The 26552-nt window shown below is 42.5% G+C and overlaps 2 protein-coding genes across 2 annotated transcripts; both read left to right on the top strand.

The window, feature by feature from the left end:
* Positions 1-5095: 5095 nt before the first annotated feature.
* LOC142368933 (dickkopf-related protein 2-like) lies at positions 5096-13510 on the top strand. The gene is made up of 5 exons (XM_075451145.1): positions 5096-5235; positions 5747-5916; positions 11145-11301; positions 11397-11525; positions 11614-13510. The coding sequence occupies exons 2-5, from the start codon at positions 5749-5751 to the stop codon at positions 12006-12008; spliced, it is 849 nt and encodes a 282-aa protein (XP_075307260.1). The 5' UTR covers positions 5096-5235; positions 5747-5748; the 3' UTR covers positions 12009-13510.
* A 9057-nt stretch (positions 13511-22567) lies between these two features.
* LOC142369491 (GTPase IMAP family member GIMD1-like) lies at positions 22568-26457 on the top strand. Its single transcript, XM_075451839.1, has 5 exons — positions 22568-22711; positions 23947-23955; positions 25453-25603; positions 25681-25943; positions 26182-26457. Exons 1-5 carry the CDS (start codon positions 22568-22570, stop codon positions 26455-26457), a joined length of 843 nt encoding a protein of 280 aa, XP_075307954.1.
* Positions 26458-26552: the final 95 nt, after the last annotated feature.

The raw sequence follows: 26552 nt of genomic DNA, 5'->3' as shown, positions 1-26552 counted from the left end.
CTCATTGAGTATCTCATTACACTTGATATAAGACACAACTGCTAACAAGTACCATTTCAGCCAGATATAGGGACTTGTTTCAATACAACACATCTGGAATATCTTGTTAAATGAAAAAGTCTTGAAAACATATTGTTTTGAGTCATATTTCCATTGAAACAAGCTTTTTTTAATTTGAAGAGGTTTTTTTAAGCTAATTTCAAGATCACTTTTAACTCAAAATTCCTAAATATCACATTTTATTTCAAGAAATCTTGACAAGCCGATTTTCACTAGTTCCATTGGCAGATTTTTTTGTTTATTTCAAGCAAAAACGTCTTTTATTTGTTGTTTTTTTTAACTTATTTTTGGAGGGGAATTTTTTCCAGTGTTACATTCATCAAGTCGACTGAAGATAAATGCATGGAGCAGCTTTTCTGAATCAGTCCTTTGAGCCTCGAGAAATTCTTCAGGTGACAGGCGGCCGACTTCATAGCTGACCTGATACGGCTGCTGAAGCTCAAGTCTAATAATAATAATAGATTGAATAATAACTGAATTAGAATAATGATACCCAGATTTCTGGCCTGGTTTGAACATTTTTAACATCACAGACTGAAGCTGGACTCCCTTCTTCTTTGGCTCCAAAGCCAAATACTTCTGCTTTGTCTTTGTTTCACTGAAGGAAAATTCTGGATCACCCAGTTGTTTATTGTTCGAGTGTTTGTGAGCGATTATAATCCCTGGGCGGTATCGGGGTAAAGTGTGTGGCAACATATTTAGCTGCTTGAATTAAAGAGAAGCTCCACATGCCATTTTTTTTCTAATCAGATGAGTTATTTCCAACACAGACAAAGAAGTCTCTGTCACATCTGCCCTTGCACTGTCTCAATCGATCAGGAGCAAAGATTTCTGTTTCAGGATTTGAAACAGCGTCAAAGTAGAAGGCGTCATAGAAGGTGGAGGCGGGGTGGAGAACCGGCATACGTCACTGTGGTCAGTGCTGGTGTTGCCAGCCGTATAATTGGGCAGCTTCACATATCTCACGTTTAATTAAACAAACTTTATTAGAGCTCTTGAATAGTAGAGATGGGACCAAGTCACACATGTGCAAGTCTCAAGTAAGTCTCAAGTCTTAGCTTTCAATTCTCAAGTAAGTCTCAAGTAATTTTTTCTTGGGCAAGTCAAGTCAAGTCAAAGTCAAAGTCAAAGTCAAGATATAAGTAACTGTCAGTAAACATCATTGGCCAATCTGTCCACCCCGTATCATATCAAGCTAACGTTAGCTAACTACGACTAGGCTAACAGGATAATATTAGCTAATTTGACAAGCACTTACTGGTCAGAATGGATCTTTAAATGACGAACAAAGTTGGAAGTTGTCGTCTGGCTGTCCCAGATGTTGATGCCACATGTCTTGCACTGTGCTGTTCATCTTTTGCCGTCAAAATGGTAATTACGAAAGCCGAAGACAATGGCTGTGTTCGAAACCGCCTACTTCTCCTACTAACTCTAATTTTTTTTAAGTTCCCGGATGCATACTAGATTCTCCTAAATGTTGGGTATGCATCATGAGGTTACTACTCATACTCAAACTACCCAAGATGCAACGTAACGTGACGTCGCCGATCGTCATTTCCTGTCAAAACGGCAGTTTCAAGCTAGCTACAACGAGGGTAGGTTCACTTCCTGTTTTCAAAACAAAAGCACCAATTGTATGGTAATGGCTTTCCCTATGATAAAAGGCAACGGGTATTTTATTTTGTGAAAATAACCGGAAGTGCGTTGCTCACTGCGGCTAGCTTTAGTAGCGCCGAATTCGTGGGAACAAAATTGTAAACAGCCGGTATTTTGTCAGGTTTTCAACACGTTGGGGATCTAAACGACTACTTTCTCTCCTGAAAATGTTTCAAATGTTGCTAAAGTTTACAGAGTTTAGAGCTTAAGAGAAATCAGCTTCAGGCCGGCTGATTTCGGCTCGGGCAGGAGCGAGATGCAATGTGGGTAAACGCTCTGCATACTGTCTGATCGATGAGTATGTAGTGTGCAGTATGCAGTATACAGTATGTAGTATGTAGTATGTAGTATGTAGTATGTAGTATGTAGTATGCAGTATGCGGTTTCAAACACAACCAACGACTCTCGGTCCCGCTGACATGTTGATGCATATCTGATATGAGTTTCTTCTCTCCAATAAACACTAAGGTATGCAGAGAGGGCATGGCTGATTGACAGGGTAGGGATCCAATCATGACGCCATTCTCAGCCTGCGCTCCTACCGGGTAATCAATATTATTTTTTAAATCAATTTATTAATTTTATATTCAAACTGAAAACATGAACTGAATAACACTCAAGTCATTCAAGTCATCGTGTCTCAAGTCAAGTCCGAGTCGAGTCTTTAACTTCCAAGTCCGAGTCGAGTCTCGAGTCTTTTATTTTTTGTCAAGTCAAGTCACAAGTCATCAAAACAGCAACTCGAGTCGACTCGAGTCCAAGTCCCAGTGACTTGAGAACCCCCCCAAAACAAGTCAGGGAAGTAATCTTGACAGTGTTGCAGTTTTGAAAAAGAAAGGAAAAAAAGTACAATAAGAACAAACGTGGCTGAGCATCATATTTAAAACAGCAAAGATTTAGCAATACTTTGATAGATCAAAGTCGTTTTCTTGCTTGAATTAGAGACATATTTAAGTGATTTAAAATATCGAACAAAGTAGTTTTAGAAAGACAGTAAACAGAGGAACTTTCCATTTACATGTATGAATAAAATATTTGCTCAAAATGATCATGAGATTAATGACAGCAGAGACATCAGAGTCCAGGTTGTCCATGAAATAAAGAAAAAGGTTTTTATTAGAAACTTTAAGTGAGACCCAACTATGAATTTCAGACCAGAAAACATTAACATGCTGTAAAAAAGATGATCTGTAGTTTCTATTTCAGAGTCAAACTTAAATCTTCTATGTAGAAAATCCCCAACGGGGTATACATCAGATACAATCTTTTACTTTAGGAGGAATTGGATATTTCATATAAAGAGAAAATTACTTCTTTTTAAAGGCATTATCTAGGTCGTGTCTTTTATTGTTGACATTAAAATTACAAATATTTCCAGTATTTCCAATATTTCCAGCCTCGTTTTGGCGTTGACGAAGGTAGTCCGGCTAGTTGGCTGCGGTTTAAAGAGAAAATAGGGCCAAGAGATTGTGAGGTCTGACTTTTTCCTGGAGAATGATTTTGTGATGCAAATGTATTACTCTGTTGAATGCATATTGTTTTGAGAAGCAAAACGCTTTATTTTTTAAACCCCAGCCAACTAGCCGGACTACCTTCATCAACACCAAAACGAGGCTGGAACTCTGCTCACAGGACGCAGCAGGGGGTAAGAAGATGTTCATAAATGATGCTGCTGATATGGGATGTCATACAGCTTCATGTCAAAAGAGGCGAACTGTCCCTTTAATTCCAGAGTTTTTACTCTGATGTGAGCGGCTGAAGTCCTGAGGCCCAAACCGAACCAGTGTCAGGTCACAGTGAAGAAGAGGAGCCGTAGCTCCAGGTTGGTAAGCTGATCTGTAAATGCACCGATTGTCTGCCAACGCTTCATATGAGGCAGCTATTATCAGTGGGATTTACCAGTGACCCCTGAATGCAGCAGCGCCCCCTGCTGGTGGAACCCCGGCTCACAGATTCTACTCACATGAGGGATTTTAGGGGTCAATAAGTGCTGCTGTTGCTTTGTAGGTAATAAAAATGTCTTATTATAATGTCTTATCTTATAAATATGAAGCTAACCTGCATGCATGGATAAAAAATAGTTGAACCAAGGGGAGGAAATGCTGCAGGAGCCTTAAAATCCACATTAAAAACCTTAAATACGTCTAAAATACATAGCAAAAGGGAAATGTGTTCCATGCCCTGTGTTTGTTTAAGGCTGAAAGGTTTTGTCTTCAGTTGAACCTGATAAAAGTTGTTAAATAAAGATTATCCTGAGTGAAAAAGATGTAAAATAAAGATGCAACCATGACTACCTGGAGTGTTTCCACTTTGTTCGGCTTAATTTCAGAGACTTTTACAGAATTTACAGCCCTTTCCATCATAATATTCTAATCTAACTGCTGCACATGAAGTTTATGTGCAGTCAGAGTATCAGTAAATGTACTAATTAATAATATTGTAAAGACTTAAACATGTGGTAAAATACTAAATGATAATACTGCCCCCGTTTTTACCCTTTTTATTGGCAATCATGCACTGTTCCTGTCATTTAAGCAGCTGTAAATGTACTTATACACCTACCTTTATGGGATCTTTGTTGGTTTAATCTAACAGATTTAAGTTTGAAGTTTTACCAGCTCAGAGTTTAATCCTCTGGTGTCTGATTTCACAACTTTGAAACATTTGTTTGACTTTAAAATTATTTATAAAATATATATATAAGCTTAAACATGACTATATTTTCAGAGCATTCATTAACATTTGCATGTTTTGTATGTGCTTTTGTGTCTTATAAATCAATGTTGATGATGGAAGTCAGCAGAAATCAGAATAAAAACTCATTTGATGGGATCTTTGTTGGTGCAATCTAACAGATTTAAGCTTTAAGTTTGTAGTTTGGACCAAAAAATGACTTTTTATTGTTATTTATTTAAAAGATTTACAAGCTGCATCATGTCTACATGACACAGATCAGCTGTGATGAACTATCTTTCTCAGATGTGCATTTATTCGTGTTGTTTTTAGGTGTTGTTGTGTCTTATAAATGCATCCGGATGGTGGAAGTCAGCAGAATAAAAACTCTTCTGAACTTTCTGCACAGCAACAGCCGCAAAGTTTGGCCTTAAAGCTCAGCAGCACACCTTTCTTTACCCCCCCGTCTCTGTATCGATGGCTGAAGGGGCGCGCGGGTATCGATGTGCGCGCAGGAAGGGCGCGGGCAGGGGGCGCGTGGCCGGGGGCTGTGGGTGGACTACATTAGCGCGTGGCTCTGGGAGCAGCCTATAAAGCGGAGCGGGGTCCGAGCGCCGCTCACCTGTCCAGCTGCAGTCAGATGGAGCATCCTCACCTGAGAGCCTGAAACAGAACCGGGACCGGGAGGTTTAACGGGACCGGGAGGTTTAACGGGACCGGGAGGTTTAACGGGACCGGGACCTTTTACTCCACATTTACCGACTTTCAGAGCGGAAAACTTCATTCTACACGCAACCCGTGAGGAGTTTCTGTGGGTCCAGATTCTAAAGAAAAAGTCTTCATCAGGTAGGATTTTTTATCTTAACCCCTTAACGCCTGAATTTATATAGCTGTATATAAAAACATGTTTTGTGTGTGTTTTAGCCTTAAGTAGGCTAGATGGTAAATAATGCTGAGTTTATTCATTTCACTTTTGCACAAAAAATAAATAGAACTTTTGGTATGTTGCAAATTTGCGACAGCAGGCATCCTGGTCAATAATAAGGTTTTTTTTATTCACCCTTTTTTTTTTTTTACATATTTATTTATATAAAAGGTTCCTAGGTCCGTGGTGAATATGGACTAACCGGCATTGGGGGAATAAAGATGCTATCTCAGCTGGTTGATTGAGTCAAACGGTTTGCAGCATATATGCGACAATAGGCGTTAAGGGGATGAGTTTGGGTCAGCTGCACGTGAGGTTTTCTAAATGTGTAAAAACAGGTTTGGTGTCCCTAAAGTCGGACGTTTTAAGCTTAAAAAGATTTTTAAAAAAGGGAATAAATAAGGAAAATAAGAAGAATCATTTGTTTTGCAGCCATGGGCCATCAGCTGGTGCTGATGGTGAGCGTCGGGCTCGTGCTCCTGGCGTGTTCCCGGCGCGCGGAGGCGCGCGTCAGGCTGAACTCCATCAGAACCGTGATCCTGCGCGAGGGTCACCCGCTCCCCGGAAACAGGAGCGCGTGGGAGCCGAACGTGGACCTGACGGTGAGTGCGTGCACGTTTCCTTCACGCCTTACTTCTTCTACTTAAATAACTCACAGAAGTGTCAAATAATGACTTTTCTGTGAGTTAAACCGTTAAAAAAAAAACATTTACAGTTTAATTTAAGTTTATTTTATTGACAGGACTGATGTGATGTTTAAACCTTTTGAATTTCATCATCATGAATATTACATCTTTTCAACCTTTAAGGTCATTAAAGGGATAGTTCGCCTCTTTTGACATGAAGCTGTGTAACATCCCATATCAGCAACATCATTTCTGAACATCTTCTTACCCCCTGCTGCGTCCTGTGAGCAGAGTTCCAGCCTCGTTTTGGTGTTGATGAAGGTAGTCCGGCTAGTTGGCTGGGGTTTAAAAAATAAAGCGTTTTGCTTCTCAAAATAATATGCGTTCAACAGAGTAATACATTTGCATCACAAAATCGCTCATCCAGAAAAAGTCAGACCTCACAATCTCTTGGCCCTATTTTCTCTCCCTTCGTATCACTGCCTGCTGTGCAGACCGAGCAGCAAACACCGTAACAGGTGCGGCTGTCGGCAGGCGGCAGCAGGCAGTGATACGAAGGGAGAGAAAATAGGGCCAAGAGATTGTGAGGTCTGACTTTTTCCTGTTTCTTTGTCTTTATAGATAAAGGTCTTTATCACTCTTAGTCTGATCCCTCCCCTGAGACTAGTTTGCCTTGGGAGACCCAACCAGGGGGCAAATGCCCCAACAGCACAGCTCTCAGGATCATAATATCTGTTTACACATCAAGCTTTAGCATGCTATGCTAATGAAGTGATACTTGAAGAAACAACACTGTGATTGTTTGTTTTCGTACTCACAATCCTTTCATACATTTTTCATTTTTTCCTGGAGAACCATTTTGTGATGCAAATGTATTACTCTGTTGAACGCATATTGTTTTGAGAAACAAAACGCTTTATTTTTTAAACCCCAGCCAACTAGCCGGACTACCTTCATCAACACCAAAACGAGGCTGGAACTCTGCTCACAGGACGCAGCAGGGGGTAAGAAGATGTTCAGAAATGATGTTGCTGATATGGGATGTCATACAGCTTCATGTCAAAAGAGGCGAACTGTCCCTTTAAAGGTCATTAAGGCTGTTACAATGTGAAACTTTATCACCTCTTGAATGTCTCAAACTTTATTAACAAACCTTTTACAACATGTAAACAAACCCATTAAAAGCACCAAACTGAATCAGAGGGATTGTCACAATATTTCTGATTTATTTTAGAATATTTTAAAGCTGTTTGGACACTTCAGACTTGGTTGGCAGGACGTACTTTGGCCCTTTCGGACCGAACATGACATGTCAGTGCTGCTTTCAGCTCGTTACAGAGCAGGAGAGACGGCGTATTCGAAATTTCTAGTTAAATGTTTTATGTTTGGAGGCAAGAAGCTCAGTCTGTACGCAATAAACATGATTATCCATGTTTTATAGCGCATTTAAATCAAATTCAGAGTGAATACAGTTCAGATTCACACTGAATTTGATTTAAATGCGCTATAAAACACAGATAAACATGCTATACACGTCCAGCAGGAAGCAGCAACAAACGCTTGCTTTGACTTCGAACTGGACGGGTTTCTGAGTGTTACAGTCGGATTTAAAGGCTCATGGTAACATCTTGGGGTTTCTGAGTGTTGTTACAGTCAGATCTAAAGGCTCAGGGTGACATCTTGGGGTTTCTGAGTGTTGTTACTGTCGGATTTAAAGGCTCATGGTGACATCTTGGGGTTTCTGAGTGTTGTTACTGTCGGATTTAAAGGCTCAGGGTGACATCTTGGGGTTTCTGAGTGTTGTTACAGTCGGATTTAAAGGCTCATGGTGACATCTTGGGGTTTCTGAGTGTTGTTACAGTCGGATTTAAAGGCTCATGGTGACATCTTGGGGTTTCTGAGTGTTACAGTCGGATCTAAAGGCTCAAGGTGACATATCCTGGTTTCTGAGTGTTGTTACATTCGGATTTAAAGGCTCATGGTGACATCTCCGGGTTTCTGAGTGTTACAGTCGGATTTAAAGGCTCATGGTGACATCTCCGGGTTTCTGAGTGTTACAGTCGGATCTAAAGGCTCATGGTGACATCTTGGGGTTTCTGAGTGTTGTTACAGTCGGATTTAAAGGCTCTAGGTGACATCTCCGGGTTTCTGAGTGTTACAGTCGGATTTAAAGGCTCATGGTGACATCTTGGGGTTTCTGAGTGTTACAGTCGGATTTAAAGGCTCATGGTGACATCTTGGGGTTTCTGAGTGTTACAGTCGGATTTAAAGGCTCATGGTGACATCTCCGGGTTTCTGAGTGTTACAGTCGGATTTAAAGGCTCATGGTGACATCTTGGGGTTTCTGAGTGTTGTTACAGTCGGATTTAAAGGCTCTAGGTGACATCTCCGGGTTTCTGAGTGTTACAGTCGGATCTAAAGGCTCAGGGTGACATCTCCGGGTTTCTGAGTGTTACATTCGGATTTAAAGGCTCATGGTGACATCTTGGGGTTTCTGAGTGTTACAGTCGGATTTAAAGGCTCATGGTGACATCTTGGGGTTTCTGAGTGTTACAGTCGGATTTAAAGGCTCATGGTGACATCTTGGGGTTTCTGAGTGTTGTTACAGTCGGATTTAAAGGCTCATGGTGACATCTCCGGGTTTCTGAGTGTTACAGTCGGATCTAAAGGCTCATGGTGACATCTTGGGGTTTCTGGGTGTTGTTACAGTCAGATCTAAAGGCTCAGGGTGACATCTTGGGGTTTCTGAGTGTTGTTATAGGTAGATTTAAAGGCCCATGGCGACATCTTGGGGTTTCTGAGTGTTGTTATAGTTGGATTTAAAGGCTCATGATGACATCTCTGGGTTTCTGAGTGTTGTTACAGTCGGATTTAAAGGCCCATGGCGACATCTTGGGGTTTCTGGGTGTTGTTACAGTCGGATTTAAAGGCTCATGGTGACATCTCCGGGTTTCTGAGTGTTACAGTCGGGTTTAAAGGCTCTAGGTGACATCTCCAGATTTCTGGGTGTTGTTACAGTTGGATTTAAAGGCTCATGGTGACATCTCCGGGTTTCTGAGTGTTGTTACAGTCAGATTTAAAGGCTCATGGTGACATCTTGGGGTTTCTGAGTGTTGTTACAGTCAGATCTAAAGGCTCAGGGTGACATCTTGGGGTTTCTGGGTGTTGTTACAGTTGGATTTGAAGGCTCATGGTGACATCTCCGGGTTTCTGAGTGTTGTTACAGTCAGATCTAAAGGCTCATGGTGACATCTTGGGGTTTCTGAGTGTTACAGTCGGATCTAAAGGCTCAGGGTGACATCTTGGGGTTTCTGAGTGTTACAGTCGGATCTAAAGGCTCAAGGTGACATATCCTGGTTTCTGAGTGTTGTTACATTCGGATTTAAAGGCTCATGGTGACATCTCCGGGTTTCTGAGTGTTACAGTCGGATTTAAAGGCTCATGGTGACATCTCCGGGTTTCTGAGTGTTACAGTCGGATCTAAAGGCTCATGGTGACATCTTGGGGTTTCTGAGTGTTGTTACAGTCGGATTTAAAGGCTCTAGGTGACATCTCCGGGTTTCTGAGTGTTACAGTCGGATTTAAAGGCTCATGGTGACATCTTGGGGTTTCTGAGTGTTACAGTCGGATTTAAAGGCTCATGGTGACATCTTGGGGTTTCTGAGTGTTACAGTCGGATTTAAAGGCTCATGGTGACATCTCCGGGTTTCTGAGTGTTACAGTCGGATTTAAAGGCTCATGGTGACATCTTGGGGTTTCTGAGTGTTGTTACAGTCGGATTTAAAGGCTCTAGGTGACATCTCCGGGTTTCTGAGTGTTACAGTCGGATCTAAAGGCTCAGGGTGACATCTCCGGGTTTCTGAGTGTTACATTCGGATTTAAAGGCTCATGGTGACATCTTGGGGTTTCTGAGTGTTACAGTCGGATTTAAAGGCTCATGGTGACATCTTGGGGTTTCTGAGTGTTGTTACAGTCGGATTTAAAGGCTCATGGTGACATCTCCGGGTTTCTGAGTGTTACAGTCGGATCTAAAGGCTCATGGTGACATCTTGGGGTTTCTGGGTGTTGTTACAGTCAGATCTAAAGGCTCAGGGTGACATCTTGGGGTTTCTGAGTGTTGTTATAGGTAGATTTAAAGGCCCATGGCGACATCTTGGGGTTTCTGAGTGTTGTTATAGTTGGATTTAAAGGCTCATGATGACATCTCTGGGTTTCTGAGTGTTGTTACAGTCGGATTTAAAGGCCCATGGCGACATCTTGGGGTTTCTGGGTGTTGTTACAGTCGGATTTAAAGGCTCATGGTGACATCTCCGGGTTTCTGAGTGTTACAGTCGGGTTTAAAGGCTCTAGGTGACATCTCCAGATTTCTGGGTGTTGTTACAGTTGGATTTAAAGGCTCATGGTGACATCTCCGGGTTTCTGAGTGTTGTTACAGTCAGATTTAAAGGCTCATGGTGACATCTTGGGGTTTCTGAGTGTTGTTACAGTCAGATCTAAAGGCTCAGGGTGACATCTTGGGGTTTCTGGGTGTTGTTACAGTTGGATTTGAAGGCTCATGGTGACATCTCCGGGTTTCTGAGTGTTGTTACAGTCAGATCTAAAGGCTCATGGTGACATCTTGGGGTTTCTGAGTGTTACAGTCGGATCTAAAGGCTCAGGGTGACATCTTGGGGTTTCTGAGTGTTGTTACAGTCAGATTTAAAGTTTCAGGGTGACATCTTGGGGTTTCTGGGTGTTGTTACAGTTGGATTTAAAGGCTCATGGTGACATCTCCGGGTTTCTGAGTGTTGTTACAGTCAGATCTAAAGGCTCATGGTGACATCTCCGGGTTTCTGAGTGTTGTTACAGTCAGATCTAAAGGCTCAGGGTGACATCTTGGGGTTTCTGGGTGTTGTTACAGTTGGATTTAAAGGCTCATGGTGACATCTCCGGGTTTCTGAGTGTTGTTACAGTCAGATCTAAAGGCTCAGGGTGACATCTTGGGGTTTCTGGGTGTTGTTACAGTTGGATTTAAAGGCTCATGGTGACATCTTGGGGTTTCTGAGTGTTGTTACAGTCAGATCTAAAGGCTCATGGTGACATCTTGGGGTTTCTGGGTGTTGTTACAGTCAGATCTAAAGGCTCAGGGTGACATCTTGGGGTTTCTGAGTGTTGTTACAGTCGGATTTAAAGGCTCATGGTGACATCTCTGGGTTTCTCCGCAGCTCTACCAGTGCATGAGCGACCTGGAGTGCAGCGAGGGGAGCTACTGCCACGTTCCCACCAAAGGTCCCGTCCACTCCCGCTGCCAGACCTGCCGCAGGAGGAACAGGCGTTGCCATAGGGATGGCATGTGCTGCCCGGGCAACCGCTGCAGCATCAGTAAGATTATCCTTTAAAGACAATCGATTCTAATCCAGGATGATTTATTTCTGGAAGGCGGAGTTAAATATGTTGTTTTTCTTCTTTATTTGCAGATAAATGCGTTCCTGATGTGGAAAGTTTTCCATCTCAGAGGATCACTGGAGAAGACGTGAATCCACTGTCCAAAAAGAAAGGCTGGAGGAAGAAAGAGAGCGTGAGCATCAAGAGATCCTCCAGCAAAGGTGAGCTCTCCTTACTGGGTTTTTTTATCGATTCATTTGCTTGTAAGTCTGCCGCTTCCTTCACACCTTTCTGTTTCTGCGTTTCCAGGTCAGGTCGGAGATCCCTGCCTAAGATCCTCAGACTGCTCGGACACTTTGTGCTGCGCCCGCCACTTCTGGACTCGCATCTGCAAACCGGTGCTGCGAGAGGGACAGGTTTGCACACGACAACGGCGTAAGGGACACCACGGACTGGAGCTGTTCCAGCGCTGCACCTGCGGGGACGGACTGAGCTGCCGGACTCTGCAGGACTCCAGCACCAAGCCTCTGACTCCATCTCCGTCTTTGCTGCTGGCTGCAAAGTCCAAGTTTGCCGCGTCCTCGTCCTCGTCTCGGCACTCCGCTCCCCACACCTCAATGCTCTCCTCTTCCTCGTTGCCATCGTCAGCAAAATCCTCTTCAGCCGTGGCAAAGATGAGACTTCACGTGTGTCAGAGAAGCTGAGCAAAAGGACAAATGGAAAGGTTGGAAGAAGGACGAGAGGAAGAACGGCTTCCTTTCTCTGTCAATGATCGAGCCCAGAGGCGAGGGGAGGCAGAGAAAGGAAGCTTACATTTTTAAACAAAGGGAGGGGTGAATAATATTCCTGTTTCCACCTGTGAAAACTCCCCATTACCCCTCCTCCTCCTCTTTAAAATGTAGTATCTTGATGGTAATTAGCTTCCTTTGAGGCAGCATTGACACACAAACTGAGTGGGATGTGAAACTCTTTGTGGTTCAGATCTGGTTTCCTTCGCTGGTGTCTAGACACACAGAAACCACTTTGAAATCCAGTTTGACTCCATTTACACCAACAGGATAAGTGTTAATGTTGAATATCTGATGCGTGTCTGTTGTAACTTCCTCCAGCATGCAAGAAAATAAATTATGTTCTCAACTGGATATCACTGTAAAAACTAGCCTAAAAGAAAATATATATCTTTAGCTTAAACTTAGCATTTAGCATTTAGCTAAAACTAGAGTTAAACTTGACCTCATGAACAAAAGCCTGAACTTAAAAAAGGATATATATGTTTTTTAAGTGGTGTTGTGTAATCGGTAGTCAGTGTTTTCCTGCAGTAAACAGTAGTCAAAGTGCACTTTGGAGTTTCTCCTGATTGGAGAAGATTGAGCAGCTAGCTAAAGCTAAAAGCTACCATCAGAAAAGGATTTTGTTTTGCCGTCCAAAACAACTCAAACATCAAAAGTTAATTCCCTCTTCTGAATAACTTTTACCTTCAGCAAGAAAAGTTTCTGATTCTACAAACTTAGACTTCTATAACTGCTGTTTACTCCAGGTAAGACAATGACTGCTCATAAGAGGGAAAATGATCTCTGCTAAGTGCTAAAGTGGGTTTTAGCTTTTGTTTTTTACCAAGTGACATTTGATTTAGCTGCAAAGAATTGGCCAAATTCATTGGCTTCAAAAATTAGCAAGCTTCATTATATGACGCAAAAACTATATAGTTGTATATTTTCACATAATAGCCTAATGATGTAAATATGCCATAAATAAACATCATCTGCCAAGCTAACACTCATCTGGAAAAGTTTCTTTGCTGCATTCATATCAATGCTGGAATATCTATCAACTCTAATTGGTGTATCGTGGTGTTGCAGCTGATAAAATTAATATCTGTGAATGTTAATAGTAATTCTTCTTTACTTTAACCAAATGTGACTTTACTTTTTCTGGAACAAAATATCTGTCACAAAACTCAATATTTAAGGGCTGAAGTTTATCCAGAAAATGTCTTTGATTGCACTGTTTTTGTGGAGGAATTATTTTCCTTTAAATTGAGCCTTTCATGGTGACTGCTGGTGTTGTTATGTGTATATATATTATATTGTTATGTGAGCTAATTCTACCATATTAAGAGGGAATCAACTCTTTCTGTAGCTGATGTACCAGTGTATAAATCACAAGTTTGTTTATGATTAAATGGGTTTTCTGACATATTTCCTACACATGTATCTGTTTTTTTTTTTAACACATTCATGAACACAATGTGACCGGAAAGTTGAAAAATCATGTTAAAGCAGACGATCATTACCTTGATTCAACATTCTGGTGTCCACAAACATGTGTCGATAACATTTCTGTTCATATTTTGGCCATTTTGTTTTGATCTTCTTGCTTCTTGCTTCTTGCTTGCTTCCTGCTAGCTTCTTGCTAGCTTGTAGTAGCTAGCAGGTAAATTAGCATGTGCTGTGTGTCGATAACATTTCTGTTCATATTTTGGCCATTTTGTTTTGATCTTCTTGCTTCTTGCTAGCTTCTTGCTAGCTTGTAGTAGCTAGCAGGTAAATTAGCATGTACCAAAAAAACATAACAACAGTTGTAACAACAGCAATCGTTGCTACTCAATCTGTTTTGTATTTGAACTTTTTGTAAACATAGATGGATCTTCCAGTTCTGCAGTCTCTGTGGGTTTCTATTCTATAATTTGGCTTTAAGGCATCTGACTACTACCTCAAAAAATGTTGAGCCAACATTTGATATGTATGATAGGGAGCTCTGCATCTGTTCAGAATGTTTCTGGAATGTTTTTCCAGTAGCCGGTGGGTGGTGATAAGATTAACAAAAATGGAAATCATCCCCACAGGCCTGTAAAGACACAGGGAAATTATTCCTGATCCAAACAGATAAAGGCTCCTAATGGCCACAGAGTTAGAGCTCAAACACAAATATTAAAACTTCTTTTCTGAAATAAACAAATAATCTAATATCAAACAGAGAATTGAGTCAGTTTTACAGTTACCAAACAATACATTTAAAGCGAGGTCACAGTTTCAGCTTTAAGGTTTGATCTGATTTTACTTCATTTGAATGATTTATTTGAGTAACACCTCACCCAGATGTTCCTCCAGGGAACACAAGGCCTTCCCAAGCCAGTCCGGAGACATCATCCCTGCTGTGTTTCCTGGGTTTGCCCCAGAGACACAAGCTTTTACATAACTGGTGCACACTTGGCATGTTAATCTGACTCTTTGTGACGGTATGACATGACATTGTGAGACAGCAGATGTGCTTCCATCTTGCAGGAAAGAAAAACAGAGTAAACTCGCACCATCACGCATTAATCTAAATCTGACTTTAACAGACCGATGAAGCTGATGATGTTACGTTTCTCATGCATGAAAATGTTTTTTTGGCTTCTGTTTTTAACGGAAGGTCAAAGCTATTGAACCAACATCAACACAAACATGAGGTCAAGGTCACGTTTATTTATAGAGCACCTTATAACCAAAGACCAAAGTGCTTTACATAAATAAATAACAATAAAATCCAACAGGTAAATTTAACAGCACTTCAGGTTGTTCCACATGTTTTGGGCACTCGCACTTTGCGTTGCCTCAGTGGGTACAGAACCAGGCCAGGTACCAGAACCTGAACCACCTTATTGTTCTTAAACCTTGTGCTTTTGTAGGGAAACATCTCCGTCATTGCTGTATTTATTCACTAACTTACCGTAGTACTACAACTGTTACTGGAGGTTCCCTGTAGGGGGCACAATAGAGAACTTAGACTGCACAAAACTTCTACACTTGTAGGATGAAAACAATAAACGTAGAGACAAAAATAAGGTTCCTACGTGTGTTTTGTTCAGAACACATCAGAAAAATCCACAGCTGTGGTGTTGCAGATGTTGCGTTGGGTCTCTAAATAAGGAACATCTGGGGTCCGTTTCACAAAGCAGATTCAACAAACTCTGAGTCTGTTCCTGATCTCTGAGTTGATCTACTCTGAGATAGAAAACTCTGAGTTTTCGGTTCCAGAAATGCTGATTTGAGTGAGTTTAGTCAACTCTGAGTAGTTTCACCTTGAGTTTAGTGCGTGCACCACAACTTTAAAAAGCCAGCATCAAAGAGAAACTCCAGGTTCACTGAGGAAAACCTGGTCCCAACCAGGTTAGGTTCAGAGAGTCTGTTACTAAGGTAACTAACGGACCAGGTTAGGTTCAGAGAGTCTGTTACTACGGTAACTAACGGACCAGGTTAGGTTCAGAGAGTCTGTTTCTACGGTAACTAACGGACCAGGTTAGGTTCAGAGAGTCTGTTTCTACGGTAACTAACGGACCAGGTTAGGTTCAGAGAGTCTGTTTCTACGGTAACTAACGGACCAGGTTAGGTTCAGAGTCTGTTACTACGGTAACTAACGGACCAGGTTAGGTTCAGAGAGTCTGTTACTAAGGTAACTAACGGACCAGGTTAGGTTCAGAGAGTCTGTTACTACGGTAACTAACGGACCAGGTTAGGTTCAGAGAGTCTGTTTCTACGGTAACTAACGGACCAGGTTAGGTTCAGAGAGTCTGTTTCTACGGTAACTAACGGACCAGGTTAGGTTCAGAGAGTCTGTTTCTACGGTAACTAACGGACCAGGTTAGGTTCAGAGTCTGTTACTACGGTAACTAACGGACCAGGTTAGGTTCAGAGAGTCTGTTACTACGGTAACTAACGGACCAGGTTAGGTTCAGAGAGTCTGTTACTACGGTAACTAACGGACCAGGTTAGGTTCAGAGAGTCTGTTTCTACGGTAACTAACGGACCAGGTTAGGTTCAGAGAGTCTGTTTCTACGGTAACTAACGGACCAGGTTAGGTTCAGAGTCTGTTACTACGGTAACTAACGGACCAGGTTAGGTTCAGAGAGTCTGTTACTACGGTAACTAACGGACCAGGTTAGGTTCAGAGAGTCTGTTACTACGGTAACTAACGGACCAGGTTAGGTTCAGAGAGTCTGTTACTACGGTAACTAACGGACCAGGTTAGGTTCAGAGAGTCTGTTACTACGGTAACTAACGGACCAGGTTAGGTTCAGAGAGTCTGTTACTACGGTAACTAACAGACCATGTTAGGTTCAGAGAGTCTGTTACTAAGGTAACTAACGGACCAGGTTAGGTTCAGAGAGTCTGTTACTACGGTAACTAACGGACCAGGTTAGGTTCAGAGAGTCTGTTACTACGGTAACTAACGGACCAGGTTAGGTTCAGAGAGTCTGTTACTACGGTAACTAACGGACCAGGTTAGGTTCAGAGAGTCTGTTACTAAGGTAACTAACGGACCAGGTTAGGTTCAGAGAGTCTGTTACTACGGTAACTAACAGACCAGGTTAGGTTCAGAGAGTCTGTTACTACGGTAACTAACGGACCAGGTTAGGTTCAGAGAGTCTGTTACTACGGTAACTAACGGACCAGGTTAGGTTCAGAGAGTCTGTTACTAAGGTAACTAACGGACCAGGTTAGGTTCATAGAGTCTGTTACTACGGTAACTAACGGACCAGGTTAGGTTCAGAGAGTCTGTTACTACGGTAACTAACGGACCAGGTTAGGTTCATAGAGTCTGTTACTACGGTAACTAACGGACCAGGTTAGGTTCAGAGAGTCTGTTACTACGGTAACTAACGGACCAGGTTAGGTTCAGAGAGTCTGTTACTGCGGTAACTGACCGAGAGCTTAAGTTACCCCTCTTTCTCTGGTTTGAGTTACCTCCCTTTGTGAAACGGAAAATTCAGAGTTTCTCTCATTTCAGGGTTAATAAACTCAGAGTTTCCCTCATTTCAGGGTTAATAAACTCAGAGTTTCTCTCATTTCAGGGTTAATAAACTCAGAGTTTCCCTCATTTCAGGGTTAATAAACTCAGAGTTTCCCTCATTTCAGGGTTAATAAACTCAGAGTTTTTCTCATTTCAGGGTTAATAAACTCAGAGTTTCTCTCATTTCAGGGTTAATAAACTCAGAGTTTTCACTAAACCTGCTTCGTGAATCGGACCTCTGGTCACATTCATCCCTACGCTGCTGCTACATACCGGCTCATACCTTCATGTCTTGTGTACAAGTGGGTTTCCCAGTTAATGGCTGGAGGAGAAGGAGGAACAGGGGCCAGACGCAGGACTTACAGGCAGGTAAATAAACAGTAATTTTGAGAGATAAAACAGGTGTGTCTCAGGAAGTAAATTCAACAGAATAAACGTGATGGCGAACTCTACAAAACAGAACAGGAAGCCAGTTAAACTGAGCGAGAACATGACATGTGACTCCAAGAAGTCAAAAGACAAGAACATACCAGAGGGGCTAATAACATATGCATCATATACAACTGCAGGGCCAAACAAACCAGGGGCAGAGCTGAGGTAGATATTATGAGCACGTGAAAGCATTGCTGGCCTCATGACGATGTGCAATGTGACTCCCAGCTAGCTCCTAAGCTAGAAAACATTTTTAGCCACCAGTATTGAGTCCTTATTGGTCATCCATGGTTGTATGTGTTGGAGTTTGTCCATGTCCTTAAGACATTTTGGGGTTTTTCAAGATATTTCATGAGCAAAATCAGCCACCGGTGCCGAGGATTTCTCCTTTAAATCAGCAGCGGACCACCTACAGGTGAAGCTCATTGGGTGGAGCATTGGAGGAACCAGTCCCGACTATTTGTTAAGTGGGGCTGTCCGGCCAATTTGCATTGGTAAGTGGAGAGGCTGCCTGGTGTAAAATCTGGTTTTATAACCCTGAATGTCTCACCCAAAGATATAAAACAAACTGTGGAAGTGAATTCAGTCTGAGAGTTATTTGGAGAAATAGTTATGTTGAAGGCACGACTCTGCAGTGTTCGTTCTATAAACAGTTTCTTGTGCATTTAACCTGAAGACAGCTGGGGTTTTATACAAGCATTTATCCAGGAGACAGTCAGTGGGGTCACATGGCACTGAAAGGACCGGATTATTGGCTAAATTACAATCAGACTGAGTTATTAAGTTCATGTGGACACCTTAATCTGACTAAGAACTGGATCGGATCGGATTCAGACCCCCAGATAACTGGGTTGAAAGTCACTCTAAACCTGCTTGTAGACGCTGAAGCACGTGGTGAATCAGACTTTGCGTGCTGCGCATGCTCCAGATGTTTTCCCGGGGTCGTGACCCGGAAGTCAAAGGAGACGATATTCCTGTTGTTGTCGCCGTCAGAAAGAAACAAACAACGCGATGGAGAATGCTCCGTTGGGCATCGAGTTTGCGCAACAAGCAGCTCATCACAGACCAAATGTAGAGGGACGTAGCTTCATCTGGCTCTGCGTTCTCCATCTTTCTCCAATGCCTGAGTTTGTTGTTGTTGTTGGTGGTGAAGAGGTCAACAGGAAGTGGCTCTATTAGCAACAGCTGGAATGGGTACAGCGCCACCTATCATACCGGGGTATGACACGCTTTGTGCCTCTGATCCCATTCATTCACCGCCAGATATCCAAGGAGAATTACCCTCGCTCAGCTCATTCTTATTGTAATTTAGCCAATAATCCGATCCTTTCAGGGCCATGTGACCCCACTGAGTGAGTACGAACGGCCATGTTGGTCCACCAGTCTGATTAGAGTCTCAAGGGACAGAAAGTCAATACAAAACCATTCTGCAACTTCCACTTGCAGCAAAATTGTATCATGTAGCTTAGCTTAGCTTAGCTTAGCGTAGCACAAAGGGAAGCGCAGTGTGCACTGCTGGTGGTTAGATTAGCTTATTCATAGATTCTGATTCATTGAAAGGATAAAAAGGTGTCGAGTCATGCCCAGGCCATCAGAAACCATGAGAGTTTTTTTTTATTATATAAAACTTTTAACTTTTAGAGGGATAAAAACGGTTTTAGAGGATAAAAACCGCTCAAGTGGAACTTTGATGTAAACAAAGCAGAATATGACCTGCGTTGTGTTGCTCCTACACACAAACATTGTAAATGTATCCAGCTGAAGGAGATGCAGAAACATCTCTCATAGGCCCTTGTTGGTGAGCACATTGTTTTAATCTTTATGAGATGAGTCTAAAGTCTGCAAGATGTGCTGCTGTTGTGTCTCACCACATGTCGTAACTTTTGGTTTCCCGAAACCTTCCTCGAACTGATTGCGATCTTTTGGAGGCCCGCTGACAGCGAGGCAGGAGAGGACGTGTGCTTCCCTGTTTGTGGTTCATGGCTGTTGGGCATAGCTGTCCTTACTTTGGTTATGGTTGTTTCAAAGATAACACACACACTCACTGGCTGGCACAGGTCCTTTCCGTACACTCTCAGCAGTGTTTCCCAGCTTCCCTGTCCTTGCGTGTTCAGTGTGGGACACCTATCTGCATTGATGTCACGTCTCCATCTGTGATTCCCCGTTTCCTTGATGTCACAGTTTTGTTTCACACACTCAGGTTTCCTTGTGGCTCCGATTGCAATCTGACTGAGTAGCTGACACATCCTGTAATACATCACCAGAGGTGGGTAGTAACGAGTTACATTTACTTGAGTAAGTTTTTGAACACATTATACTTCTAGGAGTAGTTTTAAATCTCTATACTTTTTACTTTTCCTTGAGTAGATGTGTGCAGCAGAAACTGTCCTCTTACTCCGCTACATTAGGCTACAATGAGCTGGTTACTTTTCTTCTTACCTCTTTGGTATTCTACGCCTCATTATTTTTATCCCCCCGCGTACGCCTCATTTTAATGTTTTATTCTGACAGAGAGAGAGACTTCCGCCAAAGGCTCTACCACCTGACTGTGTTCCACCAATCAGACGCAGCCGTGCAGTCTGGTCACGTGACCGTACTCGATCTCAGCGGCGGGACGGGTTAGCTTTAGCATTAGCAGTCGTAGCAAACAAAGAAAGAAACAGATGAAAAATGTCAGAACCAACGGTGGGAAATGAAGACGCAGACGAGGCCTCATACTGAAAGCATGTTTACCTTACAAAGAGTGAGAAACAGCAGCTACATTATGTGTCTTCTGTGGCAACCAAAACAAACGCACATTTCAGCAGAAACTCAACAGCTAACTTGAGGAAACATGTAGCGCTAAGTTTCCTAAACTCGTTTTTCCCCCCCATGGATAGGTGAATGTTTGTTTTTTAGGTTACATATGGGTTACATATGTTTTAAACATTTCCTAAGTCTCTTTCATTTTTTATTGAAGTACTTGAATTTACCTGGATTATTTTAATTTAAGCTATTTTGTAATTAATGAATTCATTTCAATTTATTTTATCAATTGGATGAACTCTATTTGGCCTAAAGATGATTATTTAGTATTTTTGTCTGTCTGATTGAATGCTTGTGTTAACAAATAAATCAGACGTTACTCAACAGTTACTCAGTACTTAAGTAGTTTTTTCACTAAGTACTTTTTTACTCTTACTCAAGTAATTATTTGGATGACTACTTTTTACTTTTACTTGAGTCATATTATTCTGAAGTAACAGTACTTTAACTTGAGTACAGTTTTTGGCTGCTCTACCCACCTCTGGAAAAGATGGAGGGAAAGTTATCGTGGTAACCGTGAAGTTGTCAAAGCTGAATAAGGTACAGATGCTCCAGAATGGCGCCGCCCTAGAGGCAGCAGCCAGCACCAACTGAGTCTTTTTTTCTGTAAAAACACAGATTTATGAAACATTTTTTTTATGCTGGTTTGGATGCTGTGCTGCTGGAAAGACTTCTGGTGGGAACTGTGGTATCTTTTTAAATCTGTTGTGATGCGTAACCACGGCAACGGGACACCTGATAACCTGTTGGAGCAGCTGACTGAGCTCCCCAAAGCCCAAGTCAAGATGAGTTAAATAGAAAACGTCAAGGATGCAGAGCAGGGTGATGAATAACAGCCAGAATGCAACTGAACAAGGTGCCCCAGGATCCGACTGACACCTTCGATTGAAGAAGAGCTTTCCGTTTTCGTCTTGTGGATGTCCACCACAGTTGTTGATGTTTCCTCTTTAAGGTTTGTTTCCGATTGGGACGATTACTTCTTCTACTGAACTCCAATCCGCCCCCATCTGACAACATTACGCAGCCTAGTTTAATCACCTTTAAAGGGATAGTTCGCCTCTTTTGACATGAAGCTGTATGACATCCCATATCAGCAACATCATTTCTGAACATCTTCTTACCCCCTGCTGCGTCCTGTGAGCAGAGCTCCAGCCTCGTTTTGGTGTTGATCAAGGTAGTCCGGCTAGTTGGCTGGGGTTTAAAAAATAAAGCGTTTTGCTTCTCAAAACAATATGTGTTCAAAAGAGTAATACATTTGCATCACAAAATGGTTCTCCAGGAAAAGTGAAAATGATCATTTATAATTTATTATTTATAATTTATTATTTATTATTTATAATTTATTATTTATTATTTATTATTTATTATTTATTATTTATTATTTATTATTTATTATTTATTATTTATTATTTATTTAAGATAAAGGACCGTGAGCACAAAAACAAACAATCACAGTGTTGTCTCTTCAAGTATCACTGCATTAGCATAGCATGCTAAAGCTAGTTGTGTAAACAGATATCATGATCCTGAGAGCTGTGCTGTTGGGGCATCTGCCCCCTGGTAGGATCTCCCAAGGCAAACTAGTCTCAGGGGAGGAATCAGACTAAAGCCTGGTTTATAGTCGGTAACGCAAGCCGCAACGCAAGCCCTTGCGCGGTTGCAAGCCCCCCCTTGCGTGCTTGCGTGTGTCACCTCAATTTTCTAAACTTCACGCAAGATGCAAGCGCAAGCCACTGGCTGTGGTCGAAACCGCCTACTACTTGATCGATCTGACAGTATGCAGAGCATTTACACACAGTGCACTTCACTCCTGCCCGAGCCGAAATCAGCCGGCCTGAAAAGCTGATTTCCCTTAAGCTATAAAATCTGTAAATATATAACTTTAGCAACATTTGAAACATTTTCAGGCGAGAAAGTAGTTGTTTAGATCCCCAAGGTGTTGAAAATCTGACAAAATACCGGCTATTTACAAGAAGAAGAAGAAGCATGAATCTATGGAAGAGAGACTTGCCAAAGAGCTCCTGGCGGTGAATTTCCTTTCATCGTAGTAGGCTTGTCATTGAAAAAACCCGCTACTCCACCTACTGTCCTGGCGGTGAATCGCCACGCAGCACACGCAACCGCCGACAAAGCAAAATGAAGTATAAACGTCTCGAGTCATTAACATACGCGCAAGACGCAAGCGCAAGGGCAGTTAAAAGAAGTATAACTCAGCCTTAAGAGTGATAAAGACCTTTATCTATAAAGACCCTTTATGGAGCGGCACCACAGAGTTAAAGTGATGGAGAAGGACAACGGGGGCACCCACCTGGATCAAGGCAAAGGTGGAAGCTCACCAACAACCACCTGGTGGCAGAGCCTTTGCTCCCAGGGGGTCGTTCAGCCTCAGCCCAAAGAAGCAACAGGAAAAAGTCAGACCTCACAATCTCTTTGCCCTATTTTCTCTCCCTTCGTATCACTGCCTGCTGCCGCCTGCCGACAGCCGCACCTGTTACAGTGTTTGCTGCTCGGTCTGCACAGCAGGCAGTGATACGAAGGGAGAGAAAATAGGGCCAAGAGATTGTGAGGTCTGACTTTTTCCTGGAGAACCATTTTGTGATGCAAATGTATTACTCTGTTGAACGCATATTGTTTTGAGAAGCAAAACGCTTTATTTCTTAAACCCCAGCCAACTAGCCGGACTACCTTCATCAACACCAAAACGAGGCTGGAACTCTGCTCACAGGACGCAGCAGGGGGGAAGAAGATGTTCAGAAATGATGTTGCTGATATGGGATGTCATACAGCTTCATGTCAAAAGAGGCGAACTATCCCTTTAAACCAGGTCTGATTCACATTTATGTTCAAATAAAGTAAAATAAAATCACTTCAGATTTGCTTTGCAATGTAAAATATATCCGTACCATCAGTCCTAAACGTGCTCATTGTACAGATTATTAGTTAGTGGAAAAATGTTAACGCGTTCTTGGCTGAATATTCTGTTTTTCAGCCCCATAAAGTCGTGCTGCACAGCTTCTCCGAGCACGTTGCTGTAGTTTGTCTGCACGACACAGCGAAATACTTTCTCATCAACTGGTAAAACAATCAATAGTTGAGCAAACCGTGTGCTGTGACATCATTCTGTGATGTGGGGCATCCGAGGAACACAGAAAGCATTGGTCTGAACAACAGCCAAAGGACCGTTTGAAGCCGGACTCGTTTTAATTCTCACAATAAAGCCCTTCAGATTGCATGATCAATGAGGGAGTCACATGCACAGCAGCAGGATACGTCTGTGGGCGTAGTTTGGAAGGGAAGATGCTATCAGCTCACTTTCAGGAAAAACTGGGAACAGATGGTGATGCTTCAGATGCTTCTCTGTGCGGCAGCCCGAGGACGGCTTTGAATCCAACTTTACCAACACAGCGATCTGCTTCACATTCACAGTTCAATCAACTCCTGTTGGTCTGGTGTTCGCTTCCTTTAAAACTGTAGACGCACCAAACTGCGGAGAAGTGCAACACTTTTATGACCTGATAAGGCCGCGGCAGACGGCTCGGATCGGTTATATTTTAACCAGTTACCACACCTACGCAAACACACAACCTCCCGTATTGATCAGTCCAGGAAGCGTGTCTCTGTTCTCCTCTGCAGGTAGAGCAGGTAAGACTCGCTGTTATTCGTGTTTAAATGTAAGGCACATTCATAGAGTTAAACCTCAGTTTGGTCGTCAAATTTTGTACAATTTAGACAAATCCAAAGAAAGTTGAGTGTTCTGTGACTGCGACGAGGATTGTGTTTGCTGTCTGGATTATTTTAAAGGTGCCAAACCAAAACTAAAGGGCACACTTATTAAGATTCTGCTGATAACGTTTCATAAGCTTTTAGAAAACACATCGAAAATGTTGCAGCTCAACCATCACAGAGAGAGAAACCCGGCCATCTTTGGAGTCCGGCCGCTCCGGCATCAGCAGAAACATTATTTAAAGTATAAACGAGTGACAGGAAGTTGGACAAACAAACTCAGGGGCTGCACCGGCTGCTTTATTTACACTACGTTACCTTATCTGTAATGAACCTTGTGTAATTACTGCCTATTACTGCCCTATCTATTCAGATGTTAATATTCTTTTTTTCCACTGAGTGTTATTTTATTCCATTATTTCTCTGCTGTTTCTTCATATTTCACCGTGTATATTTAGCTGTATGTCCTGCACATATGCTGGCTTGGACTTTTATTTTCATGCCTTTTAAGGTTTCTATGCAATCTCAGTTTAAGTTTGATTAATCTTAATCATAATTTGACCTTGTAAAGTATTCAGATTGGTTTTTGTTTTGTTTCAAATCAGTTTGATGCTGTTAAGTTATTCTCTACACCAAAACATTGGCGTTTCTGTCTTCTTTTACACCACTGTTCTGGCTTTGTAGTCCATCCATCCATGTTCTATACCTGCTTTATCCAACATAGGGCTGTGGGGGGGACAGGAGCTTATCCCAGCCGTCATTGGGCGAGAGGCACCTGGGCAGGTCGGCAGCCACAGAGAGACACACAACCACTCCTAGGGACAATTTAGAGTCACCAATTAACCTATTTTGCAGGATTTAGGACCCACGTATACACAGGGAGAACATAATAAACAGAACAAACTCCACACAGAAAGGCCCCGGCTGGAAAGTGGATCTGGAACCCTCTTGCTGTGAAGTGACGATGCTAACCAGCCCACCATCGTGCAGCCCGAGGCTTCGTAGTTTTCTCTGAAATCGCACGAATTCCAATTCACTCCCATCATATCTGACCTCTGAATAACTTTGAAGTTATCTCAGCTAAATAAAGCCAGAAGGGGCTGACAACAACTGAGTTCACAACAAAGACAACAAAACTTTAAATAGCAAAGAAGCTAAGGTTTAACATCTAGTTTCACTTCATGCCAAAGCAGATCTTTGTCTACTTTGACTTCTGTCTTTTCCAGCAAAGCTAAAGGTCCAACAACAGCCCCAAAACAACCAAGAGTTTCCCACAGCTCAGACTGTTCCACTTATTTCTGAGATGGTCCCCAAATGGCAGCAAAACACTACAACATGTAGACAGAGAGCACACGAAGATCTTTGTTCAGACCCTGAAAAGACAAAATCAAACCTTGTTTTTGTTGTTTCCTTCAGATGGATCGCCGTGACAAGCACCGTATCCATGGAAACACCCCACTTCATATCCTGAGCAACAAATCTGACGAGCAGAATGCGCTGGTCTTGAATGTGTTGTTGCTAGGCGACGGGCAGAGTGGGAGGAGCTCTGTCGGGAATGCTCTGATTGGTCAGTTTCTCTTCAGAACATTGTGATTCTTGTAAAGAACTTTGTGTAAAATAAATCAATAAATATTATTTTCACAGGTGCTCACGACTTCCGGACGGGCCGCGGGGCTCCTGGAGTTCCGACGGAAACCGAATGTCGGCTGCTCGGGCGAAATTTTCCAAAATATTTCAGGAGGCAGGGGGCGGAGTCTGACCTCGGGTTGAGAGTGATAGACACGCCCCCTGAGAGGCCCCACGCACAAAGTGTGCACAAGCTCTGCCCCGAGGGTGTGCACGTGCTCGTGATTGTTGTGAGAGCCGACCTGCTGCGTGAAAACACACACCTGCAGCAGCACACAGAGGTACACAAACACACAAACAACCAAAGGATTGTTTTCAGCCTTTTTGTTTAACTTTTAGGTTGTTTTTTAAGTTCGTCCTTTGGTTTTGTGCCCTTTGTTTCATTTGGTATAGTTTTTGTGGATATTTTGAGTCCCTTTTCATTCTTCCTGCTGTGTTTTTGTAGTTTTTTGTCTCTCGTTGGATGTTTTGTGTCTTTATTTATTTACAGGTCATATTTGTGTTTGTTTTGGCTCTCAGAGTCTCTTCGGCCCAGTATGGTATAATCACGCCTTACTCGTAATCACCCATGCTGACCATCTGACAGAGGCGGAGCTTAATCCCACTGTCTACCTCAGCCGAACCGCTGATTGGCTGAGAGCCCTGGCTGAGAAGGTCTCGGGCGGAGTCTGTTTCTTGGACAACAGCTGTGATTGGCCATCAACCAGAGGTCGACCTCTGAGAGACCGGCTGCTCAACCTGTCCGCAAAGAACCATCACCAAGCTCTGAGAGTCAGGACGGGGGTCGAACTCTGACACAAACTCTGGAGCTTTTTCCCTGTCAAACTTAAAATCATGTCACAGAGACGTTATATTTATTTCTCCCAGATTAATTAATTGTTCTATATTAT

The sequence above is a fragment of the Odontesthes bonariensis genome, chromosome 19, assembly GCF_027942865.1.
Source record: "Odontesthes bonariensis isolate fOdoBon6 chromosome 19, fOdoBon6.hap1, whole genome shotgun sequence".
In the NCBI taxonomy this organism is placed as follows: Eukaryota; Metazoa; Chordata; class Actinopteri; order Atheriniformes; family Atherinopsidae; genus Odontesthes; species Odontesthes bonariensis.
The sequence above is the reverse complement of the archived record's forward strand: the minus strand, read 5'-3'. Positions and strand labels throughout refer to the sequence as shown.

Bases quoted from the DNA above. Each gene is read 5' to 3' on its own strand.
- LOC142369491 (XM_075451839.1), top strand. From the start codon at position 22,568: ATGGAGCGGCACCACAGAGTTAAAGTGATGGAGAAGGACAACGGGGGC. The intron at 25,604-25,680 runs GTCAGTTTCTCT...TTATTTTCACAG, and splicing joins TGTCGGGAATGCTCTGATTG to GTGCTCACGACTTCCGGACG. The intron at 25,944-26,181 runs GTACACAAACAC...TTTGGCTCTCAG, and splicing joins ACCTGCAGCAGCACACAGAG to AGTCTCTTCGGCCCAGTATG.
- LOC142368933 (XM_075451145.1), top strand. From the start codon at position 5,749: ATGGGCCATCAGCTGGTGCTGATGGTGAGCGTCGGGCTCGTGCTCCTG. The intron at 5,917-11,144 runs GTGAGTGCGTGC...GTTTCTCCGCAG, and splicing joins AGCCGAACGTGGACCTGACG to CTCTACCAGTGCATGAGCGA. The intron at 11,302-11,396 runs GTAAGATTATCC...CTTTATTTGCAG, and splicing joins GGGCAACCGCTGCAGCATCA to ATAAATGCGTTCCTGATGTG.